The sequence below is a fragment of the Cnephaeus nilssonii genome (assembly GCF_951640355.1).
Source record: "Cnephaeus nilssonii genome assembly, chromosome: 18".
Classification (NCBI taxonomy): domain Eukaryota; kingdom Metazoa; phylum Chordata; class Mammalia; order Chiroptera; family Vespertilionidae; genus Cnephaeus; species Cnephaeus nilssonii.
In genome coordinates this window covers 2,084,990-2,106,273 of record NC_137089.1, presented here as the reverse complement: position 1 = coordinate 2,106,273, position 21,284 = coordinate 2,084,990, and the positions used below count along the sequence as shown (strand labels likewise).

The 21,284-nt window shown below is 58.8% G+C and overlaps 1 protein-coding gene across 1 annotated transcript in view; it reads right to left on the bottom strand.

The window, feature by feature from the left end:
- Positions 1–21,284, bottom strand: part of COL22A1 (collagen type XXII alpha 1 chain) — a gene marked incomplete at both ends in the record, with an annotated part of 114,080 nt that overhangs the window by 14,237 nt on the left and 78,559 nt on the right. The window contains 15 exons of the mRNA XM_079796295.1: positions 223–276; positions 839–883; positions 3,448–3,501; positions 6,352–6,405; positions 8,276–8,329; positions 9,527–9,580; positions 9,852–9,905; positions 10,870–10,923; positions 11,534–11,587; positions 12,169–12,282; positions 15,275–15,322; positions 18,811–18,855; positions 19,944–19,997; positions 20,463–20,498; positions 21,006–21,083. Coding sequence (XP_079652421.1) covers positions 223–276; positions 839–883; positions 3,448–3,501; positions 6,352–6,405; positions 8,276–8,329; positions 9,527–9,580; positions 9,852–9,905; positions 10,870–10,923; positions 11,534–11,587; positions 12,169–12,282; positions 15,275–15,322; positions 18,811–18,855; positions 19,944–19,997; positions 20,463–20,498; positions 21,006–21,083 — 852 coding nt within the window. The remainder of the gene's footprint in view (positions 1–222; positions 277–838; positions 884–3,447; positions 3,502–6,351; positions 6,406–8,275; positions 8,330–9,526; positions 9,581–9,851; positions 9,906–10,869; positions 10,924–11,533; positions 11,588–12,168; positions 12,283–15,274; positions 15,323–18,810; positions 18,856–19,943; positions 19,998–20,462; positions 20,499–21,005; positions 21,084–21,284) is intronic.

The following is a 21,284-nucleotide window of genomic DNA, read 5'->3' as shown; positions in this document are numbered from 1 at the left end:
GGCGTGTGACGGACACAGACGCGGACCGAGGCTCACCTCGCCACCCAGAGACCGGCAAACTGCAAGCATGTCACCATGACTGCCCGTGACTCCCACAGGTGCCCCCGGAGCGCTCTCCGGGACAGTTTCTGGGGGTCCCTGGGTCCTTCGGTGAAGCCCTTTGCACTTCCCCTACACGCCTGCTCCCACACACCCAGCCAGCCCCCCAGGACGCCCACTTACATCTTTTCCTGGTGACCCCTCCCGGCCGGGGGGCCCCATGGCCCCGGGCTCTCCCTGGAAGGAAAAGCAGAAAGGACGCAGCTGCGGTGAGGGAGGGGGATCAGAACACCGGGGTCTCAGGGGGCGGAGTGCCAGGAGGGGAGGCGGGGAGGCCCACAGCAGGCGCCCCTGGGCCGGGCCGCGCTGGGGCTGCGGTGCCCACAGGCCAGTGCGAGGCCTGGGCCCTGTGCGCCCCTCTGAGCCGCAGGGAAAGGCAGCGAAGGGCCGGGCACACCGCCTGGAATTCTGCCTCCTCACCGGCTGACCCCCACCCCCAGCTTCTCCCCGTTCTCAGGGCACGGCGGGGGCTTCTGCTCAGGGCATTGATCCTGCAGGATAAGCCGATGCTCTCCACACGTGAGCTCTGTGCAGCCAGCCCAGGGCCACCCGGATTCCAGCTGACTTGGTCCAGTTGTTTGTAAGTCAGTGTCTACCCTCCCCTCCCAAGAGAAATTTCTAGACAAACTAGACCAGGCAAGGGATGACGTGTTAGGCTCCTTGGGTGACAAGGTGTTGCACTGGCCTGCAGGGCCCAGGAGCCCACCGGGGACGACCTTCGCGGCAGGACATCACTTACCCGGGGGCCGGGGGCGCCAGCATCGCCCGTGTGTCCCTTGAAGCCCTAGGTGAGAGAGACCCGAGTTAGCCCACCGGAGGGCAGGCTGGCGAGAGGGAGGGGCAGGCACCTGGGAGATGGCGGGGGATGGGGGATGGGGGGTCCTGGCTCCTCTCACTCCCCACCCGGGCCCTGCTCTGTGCTGGGCGCTGGCCATGTCCCCGATGCCCGCGGCCTGGGTGAGGGCCCTTGCCCCGCTCAGTCACAGCGCGGCAGGCCTGGCCCCACACGTGCCCCAGGTGGAGGGGTAGCAGCCAGGGTGTGCCCTGGCCTCATGCTTCCTCCTCCTGCTCTTCCTCCTGGCCTCACACCACTGGGCTGGGTCCTGCCCCAACACAGGCCCCAGCACCTGGGTCTCCATGGCGACTGCCAGGAAGCCCTCCCGCCCAATCAGCAGGCGCCCCCTGGACAGAAATCGCCCACTGGGTCTGGGCCCCACAACAGGTGCCTTCTCCACCCTGAGTTTCTCCTCCTGGTGTGATCCGGTGGGAAGCAGCAGGATTCGGCAAAAAGGGCATGGATTTTTTGTTTATTTCCTCCGTATTGAATGTGGGCCAGAGAAGTTATTGATTTTTTTTTTTTTTTTACAGAAAAACACATTAAGGAAAGAGAACTGGCATCTTGATCTCCTCCTTCTTGCCAGATAATTGAATTTTAGAATTTTCATTAAAGATAGTACTTTTTTTCAAAAACAAATTTAAGGATTTGTGTAAACAATTTAAAAATTACGAAGGAGTAAAGTATTTAGCAAAAACAAACCAACCAACCCACAAAAAAAACCCCACAAAAATCCTCAACAACCCCAGACATACAGAATGAGTACATTTTTATAGGAAACTAGCTGTTACCTCTGATGGCCTGACCCCAGGTAGAGATGTGGCCCATAAAGGGCAGAATTCATGCACTTAGAAAAGACCGAGAAAATACCATGGCCATTACCAGAGCTTTACCTCTCTGGGTTGTAGGATTACAAGTACCTATTTTCTTCTCCATATTTTAAATTATTACCATCATCATCGTACTGTTCTGCAACGAGAACGGGTTACTTTTATCCCTTTAGCCATGGAGTGTTCCAAGCTAAAATGAAGACTGCTGTTCAGGTTCTGTCGTCCAGGGAAAGGCCAGGGGAACGGTAACAGAGGACAAGAACCAAGCAGCCTTAGAACCACCACGCGGTCCCCGTGGCGGCGGCTGGGAGAGGGCCTGCACAGCGCGCACGGAAGCACTGAGCCTGCCGTGGAGCCCAGGTCCTGAAGGAGGGGCACCCTGAGCCCCGGGCCTGGCGTCTCGGAGACCTTACCACCGCGTCTTAGCCGTGCGGCTGATGCTTCATTCTACCAGGGACCGCTCACACACTCACACTCTCACACAGTCATACACACTCACACACAGTCATACAATCACACACTCACACTCTCATACACACACACACACACACACACAGTCATAGACACACACACACTCACACACAGTCATACAATCACACATTCACACTCTCATACACACACACTCACACAGTCATACAATCACACACTCACACTCATACACACACACACTCACACACAGTCATAGACACACACACACTCACACACAGTCATACACACACACACACTCACACACAGTCATACACACTCACACACAGTCATACAATCACACATTCACACTCTCATACACACACACACACACTCACACACAGTCATACACACACACACTCACACACAGTCATAGACACACACACACTCACACACAGTCATACACACACACACACTCACACACAGTCATACACACTCACACACAGTCATACAATCACACATTCACACTCTCATACACACACACACACACACACACTCACACACAGTCATACACACACACACTCACACACAGTCATACACACACACACTCACACACAGTCATACACACACACATACTCACACACAGTCATACAATCACACACTCACACTCATACACACACACTCACACACAGTCATACACACACACACTCACAGTCATACAATCACACACTCACACTCTCATACACACACACAGTCATAGACACACACACACACTCACACACAGTCATACAATCACACACTCACACTCACACTCTCATACACACACACAGTCATACAATCACACACACTCTCATACACACACACACTCACACAGTCATACAGTCACACACTCATACTCTCATACACACACACACTCACACACACAGTCATACAATCACACATACACAGGCATACAATCACACACTCACACTCTCATACACACACATTCATACAATCACACACTCACAGTCGTACACACACACACACACACAGAGTCATACAGTTATACACTCACAGTCACACACTCACATACTCATGCGCACACACACTCACACACACAGCCATACAGTCACACACTCACACACATACACACACTAACACACATATGCATGCACACATACTCACACACATGCACACACTCTCACACATGCAAGCACACAAAAACATGTGCACACACAACACACATAAGCACACATACATGTGTGCACACAAACATGCTCACACATGCACAACACTTACGGGGGGCCCGCGGGCACCCTCTGGTCCTGGCAGGCCCGGCTCTCCTGCTTTGCCCTGAGGAAAGAGGAAGAGAAGGGGGTGAGGAGAGAGGAGGGGTCCCCCTATTCTTGCTGCCTGGGCTTCTGAGCACCACACTCCATACGCCCGTCCCTGCCCCCCTGCCAGCCCCACCCCGCTCTGCGGTCCACTGTCACCCGTTCACACCCCCACCCGCCCCCGCCCGCTGCGTCCGGTGCCCCTGGGGCGTGCTGGCTCCTCGGGCTCATCTCTGCATGATGGCTCCTCGGCCTCGCCTTCTCGGAGGCGCCCGGCTGCTGGAGAAGTGACGCAGGCTCCCCGTCCTAACGGGCTCTGTACCTCCCCACCGGCCCCTGCCAGGCAGCTGGTCACGACCGCACTTTACAACTGGGACACAGAGGCTCAGGGAAACGTGGCCGCATGAACTGCCTATCTATCCATCTATCTGTGTATCCACCCGTCTACCTGTGTATCCACCCGTCTACCTGTGTATCCACCCGTCTACCTGTGTATCCATCCATTATCATGGCACAGCCGGCCTGACGCCCGCTGCGTGGACACCAAGAGGCTGCGCTTCTCCCCAGCGGCCGTGCCTCCTGGCGGGGCCTGTACTTACTCCCCTCCCCCGCCCACCCTCTCACTGTTCCCAATTCTTCGCCACCAGCAGCTCGCACTGCCCTCCTTACAGCGGGCGCCTGCCCCGGCCCAGGGTGCACAGCACCTGCACCCGGAGGGTCCGATGGGGCTCACGGGGGGGGGGGGTAGGGGCATCCTTGGACTCGGAGAGGAAGTTGTAGAGAGAGGTGGGTGGGTCACAATCTGATTTCCAGCGGGTTGGCTGGAACCACTAGTCCAAGCCTAGCTGTGAGACCGCGGGGTCCCTTCTCTTCCTGGGTCTGTGTCTCAGCTGTAAGTTAGGGCCACCCCCTCACTGGTCTCTGTGATCGGGGGAATAGGGGCCTGACTCCTGGCCCCCAGTCGGTGGGCTGGCCATCCCATCACTGGCCCGTTACTAGCAGGAAAATGCTCACAACCAGCGACTGTTGAGAGTTTTCAACATACAGTAGAGTGCAACACTTCATGGGAGTCTATCACTGGAACCCAATGAGGGAGGCTGCTGTTCCCCTTCAGGCCAAACACTGAGGCACAGAGAGGGTGAGCGAGCTGCTCAAGGCCACACAGCTGGGGTTCTAACCCAGGCATTTTGGCTCCAGATTCTCTATATGGCAGCCTGTATTATTGTAATCATGGCTCAAATGACTCCTAATGAAAATTATGCAGCAGGCAACTCAAAAGGCGGCCTATCTATCCATCTACCTGTGTATCCATCCATCATCTATGCATCTACCTGTGTATCCATCCATCATCTATGCATCTACCTGTGTATCCATCCATCCATCATCTATCCATCTACCTGTGCATCCATCCATCCATCATCTATCCATCTACCTGTGCATCCATCCATCATCTATCCATCTACCTGTGTATCTATCCATCATCTATCCATCTACCTGTGTATCCATCCATCATCTATCCATCTACCTGTGTATCCATCCATCCATCATCTATCTATCTACCTACCTGTGTATCCATCTATCATCTATCCGTCTACCTGTGCATCCATCCATCCATCATCTATCCATCTACCTGTGCATCCATCCATCCATCATCTATCCATCTACCTGTGCATCCATCCATCCATCATCTATCCATCTACCTGTGCATCCATCCATCCATCATCTATCCATCTACCTGTGCATCCATCCATCATCTATCCATCTACCTGTGTATCCATCCATCATCTATCCATCTACCTGTGTATCCATCCATCCATCATCTATCCATCTACCTGTGCATCCATCCATCCATCATCTATCCATCTACCTGTGTATCCATCCATCATCTATCCATCTACCTGTGTATCCATCCATCCATCATCTATCCATCTACCTGTGTATCCATCCATCATCTATCCATCTACCTGTGTATCCATCCATCATCTATCCATCTACCTGTGTATCCATCCATCCATCATCTATCCATCTACCTGTGCATCCATCCATCCATCATCTATCCATCTACCTGTGTATCCATCCATCCATCATCTATCCATCTACCTGTGTATCCATCCATCATCTATCCATCTACCTGTGTATCCATCCATCATCTATCCATCTACCTGTGTATCCATCCATCATCTATCCATCTACCTGTGTATCCATCCATCCATCATCTATCCATCTACCTGTGCATCCATCCATCCATCATCTATCCATCTACCTGTGTATCCATCCATCATCTATCCATCTACCTGTGTATCCATCCATCCATCATCTATCCATCTACCTGTGTATCCATCCATCATCTATCCATCTACCTGTGTATCCATCCATCATCTATCCATCTACCTGTGTATCCATCCATCCATCATCTATCCATCTACCTGTGTATCCATCCATCCATCATCTATCCATCTACCTGTGCATCCATCCATCCATCATCTATCCATCTACCTGTGTATCCATCCATCCATCATCTATCCATCTACCTGTGTATCCATCCATCATCTATCCATCTACCTGTGTATCCATCCATCATCTATCCATCTACCTGTGTATCCATCCATCATCTATCCATCTACCCATGTATCCATCCATCCATCATCTATCCATCTACCCATGTATCCATCCATCCATCATCTATCCATCTACCTGTGTATCCATCCATCATTTCCCATCCATACCCCTAAAGTATAGAAGTGGCAGAAGTAATGCATAGAAAGTAGCCTTCACTGTGCCCAGGCCGGAGCAGCTCCTGGGCACGTAGCGGCTGTTACCGAGAAAGCGCTACCTGGGCCTGTGGAATGGTGAGAAGTCAGTCCCTTACCGGCTCTCCGGGGGCACCGGGTTTTCCGTCCCTGCCCTCTTTGCCTTCTGCTCCCTGCAAGAGAAACTCACATGGGTCATCTGTCCCAGGATGCACGGGGCAGGGGGACACACGCAGCTCCATTCGCACGTAGCAGCTAAAAAGGCGTTTCAACCGCCAGAACTGGTCTGATTTCTTGGCATTTCCCCAGCACTGAGAGTCAGGCTTGGGTGTCTGGTCCGCAGTGTCTGGCCAATAATAAAAAAATGGAGAGATTGCCAACGTTTCTTTGTTATTGCTGTCGATCTAGAGGAGGCCTCCAGGACACATTCCTGAGGTCAAACGGGGGACGATGGGCCTCGTGTCTGGGCTCTGACTGAGCACGGCGGTGAGGAGGGGGAGACGCCAGTGCTGACAAGGATGAGGAGAACACTGAATGATGGACAGCACTCAGCACGGCTCCTGGAGCTCACGAGGGGCTGCAAAGGTCAAAGGCATCTGCTGTTCACTAGGGGTGAGGAGAGGGCTTTCTGGGCAGACAGGAATGCACGTGCAAAGGCCCTGTGGCCGGGAGAGGGGAGGATGAGGGTGTCCTGGGAACCAGAAGGAAGCCAGTGCGGCTGGAAGGAAAGAAGGCACCTTGGGGGGGGGGGGGCGGGGGGGGAGGCCCATGGAGGCCTCAGAAGCGGGCACCGGCCAGACTGCAGCCACACGCAAGGATTCGCTCCCAGCGGAGAAGGCAGCCCTGGCCTCTCCGGACCGGCCGTGTTGCTCACACAGCGGAGAGCTCCATCCTGGTGGGAAGGCTGCTGAGTTAAAAAGCCCAGCACTTGTGGCAAGAAATCATGCAGCTTGGTCCTAGAACCTCAGACAGGACGAGCCTCAGACAAGGACGCCCCTTTAGGGACCATCACACAGACTCAGAAAGGGGCTGTGCATGCAAGCTAGTCTACTGCAGATTTAAAAACTAACTGTAAGATTCATGAGGCAACAGAGACAGGAACCCATACATTAGGGGACATTTACTAGATGGAGTGTAGGTGAAATTTATGAACATTTAATACCAGCGTGGAAAGTAGAAAATGTTTATATTATCACAATAATTAATTATCTCAATTCTGTATGCATACGTGTGTATGATTCTATTGTTTTAACTGTATGGGCATATATAGACACCATTCACATACACATACACATATGTATACATGCATACACATATATGTGTGGAGAGACAAAAATACTATTTAAATAAGCAAACAACAATAAATATGTACATAAAAGAATGATACTAAGATAGATCCCACCAAAAATTCAATTTAATTGAGTGACTATTTTTCTTTTATCTATGTGTATAAAAGGCTAAGTGACCGGCCGAACGTCCAACACGCACTGGCAATTTAAAATTAAACGTTGACTCACTCATGCTCAATGCATATAAAGCTCTCACTGGCGCCAATCACACGCGTGTTTCAATCTGTAATTGTTGACCATGAATGTCTTTGTATTCGTTGACATTAGTCAAGCACTCTGAAAGTGTTTTTACTCTTAATGTGGTATACAGGGAGATATTAGAATGAGTTTAATCCACTTATCAGCCATTGTTTTCATATCATGTTTTTATTGTTTTCATATCATGACTTTGTTGTTGTTATATCATGTTGTGATTGTTTACTTATTAATCAATTTATATATTATTTTCATATACATTTTAATAATTTTCTTTCATCTCTGACACTTCTATTATAGAGAAAGGGCGAATAGCGATACTAAAACATTTCTTCTAATTAATTTCCTTTCAATGTGCACGAATCCGTGCACTGGGCCACTAGTATTCAATAACACACACAACTCCCTGGCGACCGTGTCTTGCTTTAGCGAAGGTGAAATAGAGTCTTGTTTGCTTACTTGTGCAGGAGAGAAATGGGATTTTTAAAATGTCACTTACTGGGATTCCGGGTAACCCCGATGGGCCTTCGGGGCCGGGGGGACCTTCTTTCCCCTAAAAGATCCAAGACAGAAAAGCACCGTCAAATCTCTCGGACTGGCTGTTCTGCAGGCCGATGATGTCACACAGAACGGCCTTCGAGGGCTGGGGGGCGGGGAGCGGGGGGTGATTGGTGAGAAACAGCGGTGCTCCTGCCTCCTGCCTCCGGCGTCGCTCCCGGGCAGGGGTCCGAGCAGCACATGACTAGGCAGCCTGGTGTGTAGCCGGGACCCATCCCGGCCCTGTCCCAGGGACTGAGGAGGGATGAGATTGGAAGCCGGAGGAAGCTGTCCTGGGTGATTCCCAAAGGACTCTTGGCACCAGCCCTAACCTGCGGCTTAGCCAGACCTGGAATATGACTCTGCGATTCCTGAGACAGGGTTTTACCCGGCGCTGACCTTTCCCCTGTGACCTGGCGATGACCTTTCCCCTGTGACCTGGCACTGACCTTTCCCCTGTGACCTGGTGCTGACCGTTCCCCATTGTGCGACCCTGAACTGGTAACTTCGCCTCTCTGAACCCCCTTTCCTTAGTTACAAAGTGGGGATCAGGATTCAGGACCTGCCTAATGCCCCGGGCGGTCACTGGGGTCAGGGACATTCATTCGCCGCGTGGTCCTTGGAGTGAGTGTGTGCGCAGGGGCCACGCCCGATGCCCGCCCCGGGGGCCCCCTCTGCCCGCCCCGGGGGCCCCTCTGCCCGCTGGATCCAGGAGAGGCTCTGGAAGCCCCGGATGAGCACAGCTGAGGGTCTGAGATAACGGCTTGGTCCAGAGGCCAGCTCACCAGTTGTGGCTTCCAGGCCTCGACCCCTGACGTCCCCTTCCTTAGCCACACTCTGCCTCTGGAACAACGGGCTGACAGCGGCTACCTCCCAGGGCGCGCTCCCTGGCGCATAAACCCAGGCTCAGGGGGTCAGCGCCAAGCCCTCCCTCTCCCTGCGCCTGTCCACACAGAAGCCCCCGAGAGGGGCGGAGACATGGGCTCCCCGTGGGCCTGTGTGGGCTGTAACTGAATTCCGGTCTCAGGTCCCAGTCATTTCTCCGGAGCCTTTACCTTAGAGGCCGGGGGACGGGCTCCATGGAAAGTGGCCCCGGCGATGGACTAGGAGGGACAGACCCTCGGGGGGTGGGGGGGAGGGAGGACCAGGGCAGGGCGGGCGAGCACTTGGGCTTCTGGGAAAGACAGACCCAGACCCAGAGGGAGGAACGTACCGGTGGCCCCGGGGTGCCTGGCGGTCCGGCAGCTCCCGCGACTCCATCGGCTCCCTAAGGGCGACCAAGCGGAAAGCGAGTGAATGTGCGCCTGGCCGCGGTCAGGAGCTCGGCTCTGAGCACGAAGCAACGCGCGATCCCACGCCCTGGGCCCTGCCCCCTGCCCAGCGGCCGGAGCTTATGCATTTCCAAGGCAGCCTCTGCCCTGCACACTGGCTGGGCTCATCTCGGACACGGAGACGTTGGGGAGACGGCATCTGCAGTGAGAAGGGGGGTGCTCAGGGGACAGGGTCCAAAGAGGAGGGGACTGAAGACGGGCACTTACCGGCGGCCCAGGGTTCCCCGGGGGCCCCATGAAGCCTGGAACTCCGGGGCGGCCCTGGGAAAAAGAGGAAAAGGCGTGGGAGGGAGTGAGGAGACAGAGGGGGACGGGAGCGGCCATGAAGCTGAGAACACGTGGCTGCGTGACGCGCACAGGGTCCTCCCGGACGCGCTCTCGTTGGTATGTGCGAGTGCAGAGCCCATGGCGACAGCTGGGAAACAAGCAAACGCACAGACACAACGGGAGCCCCCGCGGGTCACAGGAGTCGTGTGCCCGCACCACGCCAATCACACAGTTATTTTGGGAAAAAGATCCTTGTCTCCGTGCGGAGAGGCGTCCATGTGAATTACAGAAAGAACTCAACAAGGGTGAAGTGTGGGAGGGGGCAGAGGGGGGAATGGGAGGTAGCTGTAATACTATCAACAATAAAAATAAATCAAAAACATTTCACACAACCACGTTACCAAGCCAAGCACACCACCCTAAAATAAACGACGTCCTGCCGTCCACCTCCCCTCCTGCCCCTTGAACGCAAGCTGCAACGTCCACCATGGATCGCAATGCCTTCCACAGCTCATCAAAAACGCAATGGGCCCAGACGGCGTGGCTCAGGGGTTGAGCATCGACCTATGACCCAGGAGATCACAGCTCCATTCCAGGTCGGGGCACAGGCCCAGGTTTTGGGCTCGATCCCGTGTGGGGCGTGCAGGAGGCAGCCGATGCATGATTCTCTCTCATCAATGATGTTTCTCTCTTTCCCTCTCCCTTCCTCTCTGAAACCAATAAAAATATATATTTTTAAAAATCCACGGGAAGATGTTCTTAGGAGAGGATTCACACGAAACCAATGGAAAGCAGGCTCCTCGGAGAACTGGGGTGGGAGCGAGACCGGGAGCCGGAGGAATCCAGCTGGGAGGCAGGACGGGTGGTGTTTGGAAGCCCCTGCGCTCAGGAAGCGGTGGGAGGTGCGGAGAGACAGCCCCCACCCCGCTCCAGGGGCGGCTCATCCTGATGCGCTTACCTGGTCGCCCTTCGGCCCCGCCTCGCCGTCTGCTCCACGCTCTCCTGTGCTTCCCTTCGAGAACAAGAACGCAAGTCAGTGCGAATCTCCCCAGAGCTACACTGCGAAGGGGACAGCAGCTCATGCAGTCTCCTCTTAGAGCTAACTGCTGTCCCCAGAGGCAAAGGCCACAGCCCGACACTCCCTCCGGCAGCCAGAGCACCACTGCCTTGGGAGCCGCAGGGCGAGCCTCACTCCTCATCGGCATTCGCCCTGCACTTGCCTAGCGGTGATCACTGAGAGCCACGTCCTCCCCGGGCCCACATCCTCCCACGCTAACACACCGCGGAGGCTGTTCTTATTGTCCTTAGTGAGAGGTGAAGGTGAGCCCAGAGAGGTCAAGGATTCTGCCTAAGGCCACACAGCTCCAAAGGCAGTGCCTTCACCAGTGAGACTGCACATCCCAGTCCCACAGCTCATCACATACTGTCAACCCTGCGGGTGTTTGTACGCGAACCACCTGAGACTGGACGAAGGCGAGTGACCCTGCCAGGCCCAAGGTCGCGGGAGCGTCCGTGCCGTGGTGGGACCTTGAACGTGGGGTTTCTGCTGGTCAACCATCCTTCCTTCCCCCAGACATTGCTCCTCCACCCTCAGACTAAGTGGTGGGTGGAGGCTCACTGACCTGCGGGCCCGCAGCTCCTGGGGGTCCGGGAAGGCCTCTGGGCCCAGCCTCGCCCTGCAGCAGGGAACAAAGAGAACCTGATGAGGGTCCTGCCTGGCCCGGGTGGCTCAGTGGTAGGGCCCGACCTATGAACTAGGAGGTCACGTTCGATTCCCCGTGGTTCGGACACACGCCCCGGTTGTGGGCTCGATCCCCAGTGGGGGGCGTGCAGGAGGCAGCTGATCAGTGATTCTCTCTCATCATGGATATTTCTATCCCTCCCTCCCTCTCCCTCCCTCTCTGAATTCAATAAAAATGTATTTTAAAAATGTTCCATCTCTTTAAAAAAAAGAATGAGCGTGGGAGCCCACGCCCAGTCACCAGCGACCCATCACCCTGCGACTCCTATTCGAGGGCCTCCCCCCGGGGTTCCCCGCCCCAGCGGCCGGAGCAGAGGGCGCTGGCTGTGGACTCAGGCAGACCCACAACCAATGTGGTCAGCCGTGCGGCAGCCGGGCCCTCCTCCAGCCCAACGACCCCGCGCCCCGGGGTCACGCCCTGGACGGGGCTGGCCCATTGGAACCCGGCGGCAGGCCTGGGACCTCCAAGATGACACGGGACGTTACAGCGAAAGCACCGGCCCCTCCGCTCCTCACCTTCTTCCCGTCTGTGCCATCTCTCCCTGGCTTTCCTGGGAGCCCTTTGTCCCCCTTAAAGCCCGGCAGGCCGGGCAGGCCCGGGGGGCCCGGGGGGCAGTCCTTGCACAAGTCCTGGGAGAGAACACGGAGCAGTTACTGGCAGAGCGAAGGAGGCCCGGCCCGCCTCCCCCACAGGCTGCACGTCCCCGGAGAGCAGCAGGCGAGCACCCTCACACGACGCCGCTCTGCCTCCCGCTCTGCCTCCATCGAACTCGAGGTCAGCACGGACCCCTCGGAACCTCCGCCTCCCTTCTCCCCACTCTGGCCAGCTGGCTGCGGGGAGCAGAGCCCAGGGCAGTGATGTCCGAAGTGCACAAACAGGCCTGGCCGGCCTGGCTCAGTGGTTAGAGCATCGGCCCTCCGATGGAAGGGTCCTGGGTTCGATTACGGTCAAGGGCACGCACCTCGGTCGCAGGCTCGATCCCAGGCCCCGGTCGGGTTGCGTGCAGGAGGCAATCGATGTGTTTCTCTCACATCGATGTTTCTCTGTCTCTGTCTCTCCCCCTCCCTCCCACTCTCTCTAAATATTGATGGAAAATTATCCTCGGGTGAGGATTAAAAAAAGAAAGTGCACCCGCCTGGCCCGGGTGGCTCAGTGGTAGGGCCCGACCTATGAACCAGGAGGTCGCTGAGAGCAGTGTCCATGCAGACGCTGGGCTTGGGGAAGAGCCGCTGTCCCCTGGGCCAGAGAGACGCAGGGCATGATGCTGAGCCTCCCCGGCAAGTTGGCAGGAGGGGTTTCCCAGGGAAGCAGAAAGGGACCACCCCCTCAGGGCATCTGCTGTGGCCGCGCCTGCCCTGACCACACCCGCAGGAGTCCTTGCCCCGGTAGGAGTTACTCAAGGTGCCCTGGGCCTGGGCTCCGCTCCGCTTCTCAGAGGCAGTGAGTGCCCCCGGGGAGGGAACCAACTCTCGGCCCCGGGAACCGTCTTCGAACCCGTGTGTGGCTTCCCGAGCCCTTCAAGTCTGGCTGCACCCGCCATAGAGCCCACCCCCAGGGGCTCTCAGAGACGGACTTCCCACCCAGGCACGTGTCCCACATCCGAATGATATCCCGTTATAAAGTCCAGCCCTGACCGGTTTGGCTCAGTGGATGGAGCGTCAGCCTGCGGGCTCAAGGGTCCCAGGTTCGATTCCGGTCAAGGGCATGTACCTTGGTTGCGGGCACATCCCCAGTAGGGGGTGTGCAAGAGGCAGCTGATCGATGTTTCTCTCTCATTGATGTTTCTAACTCTCTATTCCTCTCACTTCCTCTCTGTGAAAAATCAATAAAATATATTTTAAAAAATAAAAATAAAGTAAAATCCTCCGGCAGAGGGAAATGCTCGGTGTAAGATGTCTTCTCAGCAGGGACGGTCCTGCCGCCGGCCACGGGGCCCGGCCCACGGCTTCCTCGACAGCCCGAGGGGCAGCTGAGACATGAGGCAGGAGCTACGCAGTCCGCCCTGCAGACCGGGCAGACCCACCCGGCCCGGCCCTTGTCCGCGGTGCCCAGGCAGGCGCAGCGCCCCGTGGCTCCTCGCTGCTGTGGCAGCGCAGCCGCGTCCCTCGGCAGCTGGGGACGTGGGTCTCGCCAAGCACCTGTCTCGGTGCTGCGGCCACAAAGCGCCAGGCTCAAGCCTCGCTGTCCCATCCTGCTGTGGCGTGAAGCCTGGGCACCCAGGGCTGGGCAAACCCGCGCCTTCCAGAGTGAGGGGACCGGCTCGTGGAAGCCTGCATAGCAAGGGTCCATAGAGAGTGAGCTCTCCTCACGTCCTTTTCTGGGGAAAACTCCCGTCCACACGGCCAGGAAAGATGGTGCTCACTGCTGCGTGCCTTCTAATAAAAGGTGTAACTTCCCGCCAGGCAGCTGTGTGTGTAGAGACGGAAGGCGCGGGCGTCTGAGCTCCGCTGCTCGTGCTCCCCTGCTCTCAGGCATGAACCGCGCTTGCCGACGTCACCGGGTGCCGTTCCAGCCCCAGACGCGTGGAGCGGGCGAGCGGGCTGATCGCACACCCAGGCCCAGCCTCGCCCGAAGCGAAGGCAGAGGCTGAGTGGAGGCGAACACGCTCCCCCTCCCGGCAGCGGCCTGTTCTTTGGGAAACGGCCGTCCTGCAGCTCGCTCGCAGCCTCGCCCACTCACCACCGTTCGGAGACCTGGGCCTCCAGCACCCGCCGCTGTCGGCACAGCTCTACCCACGTCGCAGGCCTCGGCCACTCAGGGCTCCACGTCTGCCCTCCAGCAGCATCTCCACCCCCCGCACCTGAGCTGTGCCCCCCCGCACCTGAGCTGTGCCCCCCCCCGCACCTGAGCTGTGGCCCCCCCGCACCTGAGCTGTGCCCCCCCCGCACCTGAGCTGTGGCCCCCCGCACCTGAGCTGTGGCCCCCCCGCACCTGAGCTGTGGCCCCCCCGCACCTGAGCTGTGGCCCCCCGCACCTGAGCTGTGGCCCCCCCGCACCTGAGCTGTGGTCCCCCGCACCTGGGCTGTGCCTCCCCTCCGCACCTGAGCTGTGGCCCCCCCCACCTGAGCTGTGGCCCCCCCACCTGAGCTGTGGCCCCCCCTCCTGAGCTGTGGTCCAGCACCAGCGGGAACCCACACCCAACCTGTCTAACTCCTTCCAGAGCAGGAGGCAGTCCTGGTAGGGTTAAAGGTCAGCCTCTGGGGTCAGTGGGGTTAAAGGTCAGCCCCTGGTCACTGAGAACGGAATCAGATGCACATCAGGCGTTCCCGAGCCCTGCCTGTGGGACTCCTGGGATGGCGGGAACGCCCTGTATCCGCATCGGCCAACAGGACGGCCAGCAGCCACCGTGGCTATTACGGCCTGGAGTGTGGCTGGTGCCCCCAGGGCTCAGTGCCTCACTGTATTTCACGTTCACTCACTGAGTGTAAACGGACACGTGGCCCGTGGCTGCCTGTGGACAGCGGGTTCAGCACATCCCAGGCACAGTGCGTTCATAACAAACGTTGTGTTATTAATGGTCTAATACAGCTGTTCAGACAGAAAACACCCACGTTATCACACTACCGAGAGCCCAGTCCCCATCAGCATTTGCAAAGCATGCAGGTGACTTTCCGCTTTTACCTTAACCAGCAGCCGGACGTCCTCGGGAGCGAGGGGCGAGGAGGGGCCCTGCCGAGGGAGAAGTGAATGAATACAGGCAGGCGCGTGCACACGCACACGCACACACGCGCACACGTGCAGACACGCACACGCGCACACAAGCAGCACATCCCGTGTATCTTCAGGCCGCGAAGGGCCTTACGATGTGACTCCTCACACACCTGGGCCGTCACCTGACGCTCACAGCCTGGGAGCCACAGAGGACTCTCCTGAGGCAGGGACTGTGCGGGCGGCCAGCCCTCGCCCAGTCTGACAGACATGGTCCGTTCCGGTCCCCAGTCCCCTCCTGCTGCCTTCCTCTCTGCTCCTGGTGGCCCCTCCGCCCCACTCCCATAACGCCTGCAGGGCATGTGGATACTGCGGAGGGCGAAGGGGTGGGCTGCACGCATTCCCAGAGGAGTCGACGCAACCTGGGGTGTCTATGGGTCACCCACAACCTGGGGTGTCTATGGGTCACCCACAACCTGATGTGTCTATCCGTCACCCACAACCTGGTGTGTCTATGGGTCACCCACAACCTGGGGTGTCTATGGGTCACCCACAACCTGGTGTGTCTATGGGTCACCCACAACCTGGTGTGTCTATGGGTCACACACAACGTGGGGTGTCTATGGGTCACCCACAACCTGGTGTGTCTATGGGTCACACACAACCTGGGGTGTCTATGGGTCACCCACAACCTGGGGTGTCTATCGGTCACCCACAACCTGGTGTGTCTATGGGTCACCCACAACCTGGGGTGTCTATGGGTCACACACAACCTGGGGTGTCTATCGGTCACACACAACCTGGTGTGTCTATGGGTCACCCACAACCTGGTGTGTCTATCGGTCACACACAACCTGGTGTGTCTATGGGTCACCCACAACCTGGGGTGTCTATGGGTCACACACAACCTGGGGTGTCTATGGGTCACCCACAACCTGGGGTGTCTATGGGTCACCCACAACCTGGTGTGTCTATGGGTCACACACAACCTGGGGTGTCTATGGGTCACACACAACCTGGGGTGTCTATGGGTCACCCACAACCTGGTGTGTCTATGGGTCACCCACAACCTGGTGTGTCTATGGGTCACCCACAACCTGGGGTTTCTATGGGTCACACACAACCTGGGGTGTCTATGGGTCACACACAACCTGGGGTGTCTATGGGTCACACACAACCTGGGGTGTCTATGGGTCACACACAACCTGGTGTGTCTATGGGTCACCCACAACCTGGGGTGTCTATGGGTCACCCACAACCTCGTGTGATCTAAAGCCACTTCCTCAGCTCCCCCAGGTGAGGAGCACATGAAGCCTCATGTGTTATTCCAGGTTGGAAGTCTCTGACTCCGGACGGGGGTTCAGAAGCCGGAGTGAGAACAACGCCCCTGAGGAAGGTAGGAGTGGGCCGGGCTCCGAGTTCACCTGCAAACCCCGTGTGGGAGGATGTGACGTGTTATGATCGTGGCTGTCCGGAGCCCAAGCTGGGTGGAGGCTGGGCTCCATTCAGGGGCAAGAAACACAGGGCTCGATCCCGGGTTTCGGCACCAAAAAAAAAAAACGGGAAAAAGAAGGAAAAGGAAAATGCAGACGCCAAAGGGAGGGGGCCTCAGGGGAGGCCTGGAGGGCGTGCACTGTGCCAGCCTGTACGTCGGCCATGACCAGGGGAATTGGGGCGAGCACCCCCCCTGCAGAGGAAGGCGGCCACCCCGAGCCTGTGGTGGCCGACCTCTTCCCATCACTCGAGTCTGGGTTTGTGATTACAGACCCAGCCCCGCGCCCTGGGAGGCTGAAGCCCAGACAACCCCCTGGCGGCGCCTGTGTCCGGCCCCGCGGGGGTCACAGAGGCAGGCGAGGCTGGCACCATACGCGTCTGCACAGGAAGCATAACCTTGGCAGCGTCTGGGGACACGTTCAAGTGCTCGGTCAACCCTCTGGGCTGCGGCAATAGGACACCCAAGCGACAGTGGGGTTGGACTGACTTGGGTTTGGGGTGCTAAAGACACGCCCAGCCCTGCAGGGACAGCTCCCCGAGGGCGAGGCGCTGAAGAGAGAGCCGAGACCTTCCCTGTAACCTGCAGGGACCCCGTGGAGGAGCCGTCCTTGGCCACACGCACATCCTGAGACTTTAACGTAAGAGGGGACGGGGTGCTAGGCTGAAGCCTCCCAGTCCCCCTGGGAAGCTGGTCAGGTACAGGGTTCACATTGCTCGGGTGGGGACCTATCCACGCCGCCGCGCTGTGCTCCCGGCAGGCTGCCATGTGGTCCTTTGTTTGATTAGAGCGCGACGTTAGACGCACGCTGGGCACCCGTTACGAAGGGAGAGGAGGCGGCTGACTGCCGTCCGGGTAGAGTGGCCTCGGGATCATGTAATTAGTGACTTTGCTCTGAGCCGTTTCTGCAAACCTCGCAAGACGGGGCTCCAGGTGCAAAGGAGCCGGGTGTGGGGGGCGGCCTTCCAAAGGCGGGCGCAGGAGGGTGACTGCCCCGCCGCCTCGGAGGGCCGGTCACGTGGAGGGACAGGGAGCACACGGGCAGTGCTGAGCGTGTGCCCTACCCCACCCTCCTCACCTCTGCTGTGCCCACCCGCCTGCTGCTGGGACCGTGGGCTGGAGTGGCAGGAGCCCTGGGCCAGTGCTGACAAGGCGGAGCAGAATGGCGCCTCCGCTCGGGTGGGGCAGCTCCACGGCACTGTGCCCACCCACACCTGCCTGGGCACCAGGCCGGCGCTGGACGCCAGGTGAGCCCACGTTGACGGGCTTGTCACCTGCGTGCCCTGCGGGTTCCCCCTGAGTGCGCTTCCTCACCCCGTCACCTGCCCACAAATCCCGCCAGAGGCTCTGCTTCGGGAGAACCCAGCCCAACGCGGGTGCCCCCGCACAGGGACTGTGGGCGCAGCACTGGGGAGGCGCCCAGGTCCCACCACGCCGCCAGCGGATGGCGACAGCGCGGGGGAGACAAACCCTGCATGTGCCAAAGAGAGGGCCCGGCGAGCCCACCTGCCGTGTCCCTGTTCCCCTGCCCACGGGCCACGCGGAGGGTCCACGCTAACAGTGTGACTCACGGTGGGGCTGGGCCTGAGGAGGGCTGGACGCTGAGGAACAGCTCAGCCTCACCTGCGCTCCAGCCTCCGTCCCCCCGCCCCCAGAAGGCGTGGCGGGCATCCCGTGTGGGCCCCACGTCCTGCCGCCCCAGCGCTCACTGCCGCCCCACCTGCCGTGGATCACACCTGGCCTCCTGCACCCGCCCTGCCCACCACCCCTCTGGCCTTGGCTTTGGACCCAGGGCTACAGCTCCCACCACTGCCACTCTCGGGCCCCGAAACAGGCTAACAGTGGCATCGGCTCGCATGTGGCCTGTCTCTGGGCATCGCACTCCTCACGCAGCCCCTCTGCCCACAGCTGTAGGAAAAGGCCCCGTGAAGGCCCCTGAGCCGTCTGAGCGGCCCGTTGTTCCCGCCGGAGCCCTGACCGGTCCTCAGGATTCACCCAGAACAGGGAGGTGACGTACCGGTTTGCCCGGAGGCCCCTGCTCGCCGGGACTTCCTGGTGCGCCCTGGGAGGAGAGAGAAGACACGTGACCGGCGCTGAGCAGGCAGCGCTCCGTTCGGCCCACACCGCCCAGACCTCTGCCTGCCGGGTGGAACTCCGTGGGGAAAAGAAACCACCCAACTGTGCCGACTGGCACCGGCTGAGTTCCTGTTTCCCAGGAAATGGTCGGGGGCGGGAGGTGCTTAGGACAGAGCGCTACCCCTCCTCCAACTCCCGTCCCAGACACAGACTGCAAACAACTGGTGCACAGAGTGTGTACACACGCGTGTGCAAGGCGCGCACACATGCCTATCTTAAACGCCTGCCATCCTTCCCCAAGCTCAGGTGGGCGGCCCACTTGGCAGGGGAGGAGGCCCGTCTACTCTCCGGGCTGTGAGGATGCCAGGCCCAGGGCCCTGGGTAACGTGAATGTGTGGGGACCAGAAGGCAATTCCTTCTCGGAAGTGGAACTGGGCAGGAAGGGGCGGGATTTCCTGGTCCTGCTGAGAGTGAACTGAACCGAGAGATGGGAAGATGCGCGGCGAAGCGACCACTGTGACCGCCACCGTGTGGGCAGCTCTGTCCTGGAGGAACTCGGGGTCACCATGCACCCACTCGGTCAACGAGCGAGAGTCGTGACCTGTACGCACGGGGCACGCTGCCAGGCCTGGGGACCGGCGGACACGCTCCCTGTCTCCTCGGAGCCCAGGGCTGTCTGAGCAAAAGCCCACTGTGCAGGGAACAGTAGAGAGGTGCACCCCGAGGGTCGGGCAGATCTGGAGGACACCCGCGGGAGAAAGGCATGGGGAGGGGGGCGGGAATAGTCGGTGGAGAAGTGGGACCTCATTTGAACAGGACGGATCTCCTGGGCGTGAGAGAGAATTGACCAGAAAGGAGGAGACGAAGCAGGGGACGCCCAGGAGCTCACACGGTCCTGACGGGGTAACACAACAGCAAACGGAATAAAATGGACCCACAGAGGATGGGCTATAGCCGCCAGCAGGCGACACTCCTCAAAGGCCCTGGTGAGGGGCAGAGTCCCTGGAGGTGAGGAGGGGGGCGCCCGGGAGTCTGGGCTAACCTGGACCCAGCCCGCACCAGCGCTCTACTCACATCCTGGCCAGCGGGGCCCTGGGGGCCGGGGAATCCGGGCGAGCCTCGCGGTCCCTGGGGAGAAAGAGGAGAAGAGGCCCCTGTGGCTTTCCGTGCGTTTAGTCTATGGGGTCTCCTCGACGGGCTGAGGGGCGGAGCGTGCCCCCGACAGGGTAAGAGAGATCCCTCTTTTGCGCGTGGCTGTGTGGCTGGGGCTGATGAAGCCAGGATTCAAATTCAGTGCTCCTGGGGCCTTGACGAACCCGTGACCCCACGGCCGTCCCTCTGCGATGCAGAGATGCCGCAAGGCGCAGCCAGACAGCCTGCCCCACTGCAAGGTGGGCCCGCGGACAGGTGACCCGCGGACAGGTGACCCGCCCCTCCCCCCTCCCCCCGCAGGTGCACGCTCATGTGCGGGGCGTCTGCCCTCCAACGGCAGGGGTTTGCTTTACGCTGGGCCCCAGCCCCTCCGATGTAAACCTGCTTCGTTACAGAGGACTGCTCCAGGGAACCCGGCCCTGCACCCAAGTCATACTGTACCGGGGGGCCTTTGTCTCCGGGGGGTCCGGAAGGGCCCTGGGAGCAAACACAGGGCAAGTCAGCAGAGCAGGCAGGAGAGGTGCCCCCAGCGTGCTGCGGGCGTACTTCTAAGCCAGGGCTTCCTTAAAGGAGCAGGTAACCACCTCCCCTTCAGGCCCACGGCCACACCCCGCACCCCGCCCGCTAACATCCCCCGCACGGGGAACCTTCCTGAACCGCCCCCCCCCCCGCCCTCCCCCGTCCTGGCTCCCATGAGGCTCCTGACACCGAGCCCCTCCTGGTCTGTAGCTCTCGTTTGGGGCAGGAAGCAGCACCCAGTATCCGTGTGCTGCACCCCCTTCCTGCTGGGGTCGGGCTGGGGGACACAGGGCTGAGGCTGAAGGGGTACCACTCCCCCTCCTACTAGAGGGTGCACACATAGATGCATGCATGTGCGCACACACATGCACACACACGCCTGCACGCGAACACACACACACATGCGCATGGGTCTGCATTCCTGCAAGCTGTCCAGCCCAGGATGCTGGGTGAATGGGAACTCACAGGAGGGCCGGCAACCCCGAGGCCCGGGTCGCCGCGGGTGCCCGGAGAGCCAGGGATCCCAGGGGCACCTCGGTCCCCCTAGAAAGAGAAAAACAAGATGAAGAGGTCAGTTCCGGGAAGGAGGGGCCCAGGGTCCCCCAGGAAGCATGCTCTCCTCACTGCCCACAGCTCCTGCACAGCCCCTCGTCCTGCCCAGGCGACCGGCACGGACCACGGCCACAGGGTCCTCAGGCCCCTCGGGCTGACCATGCCCAGCCTGCGTGGCTCCAGAGATGCTGA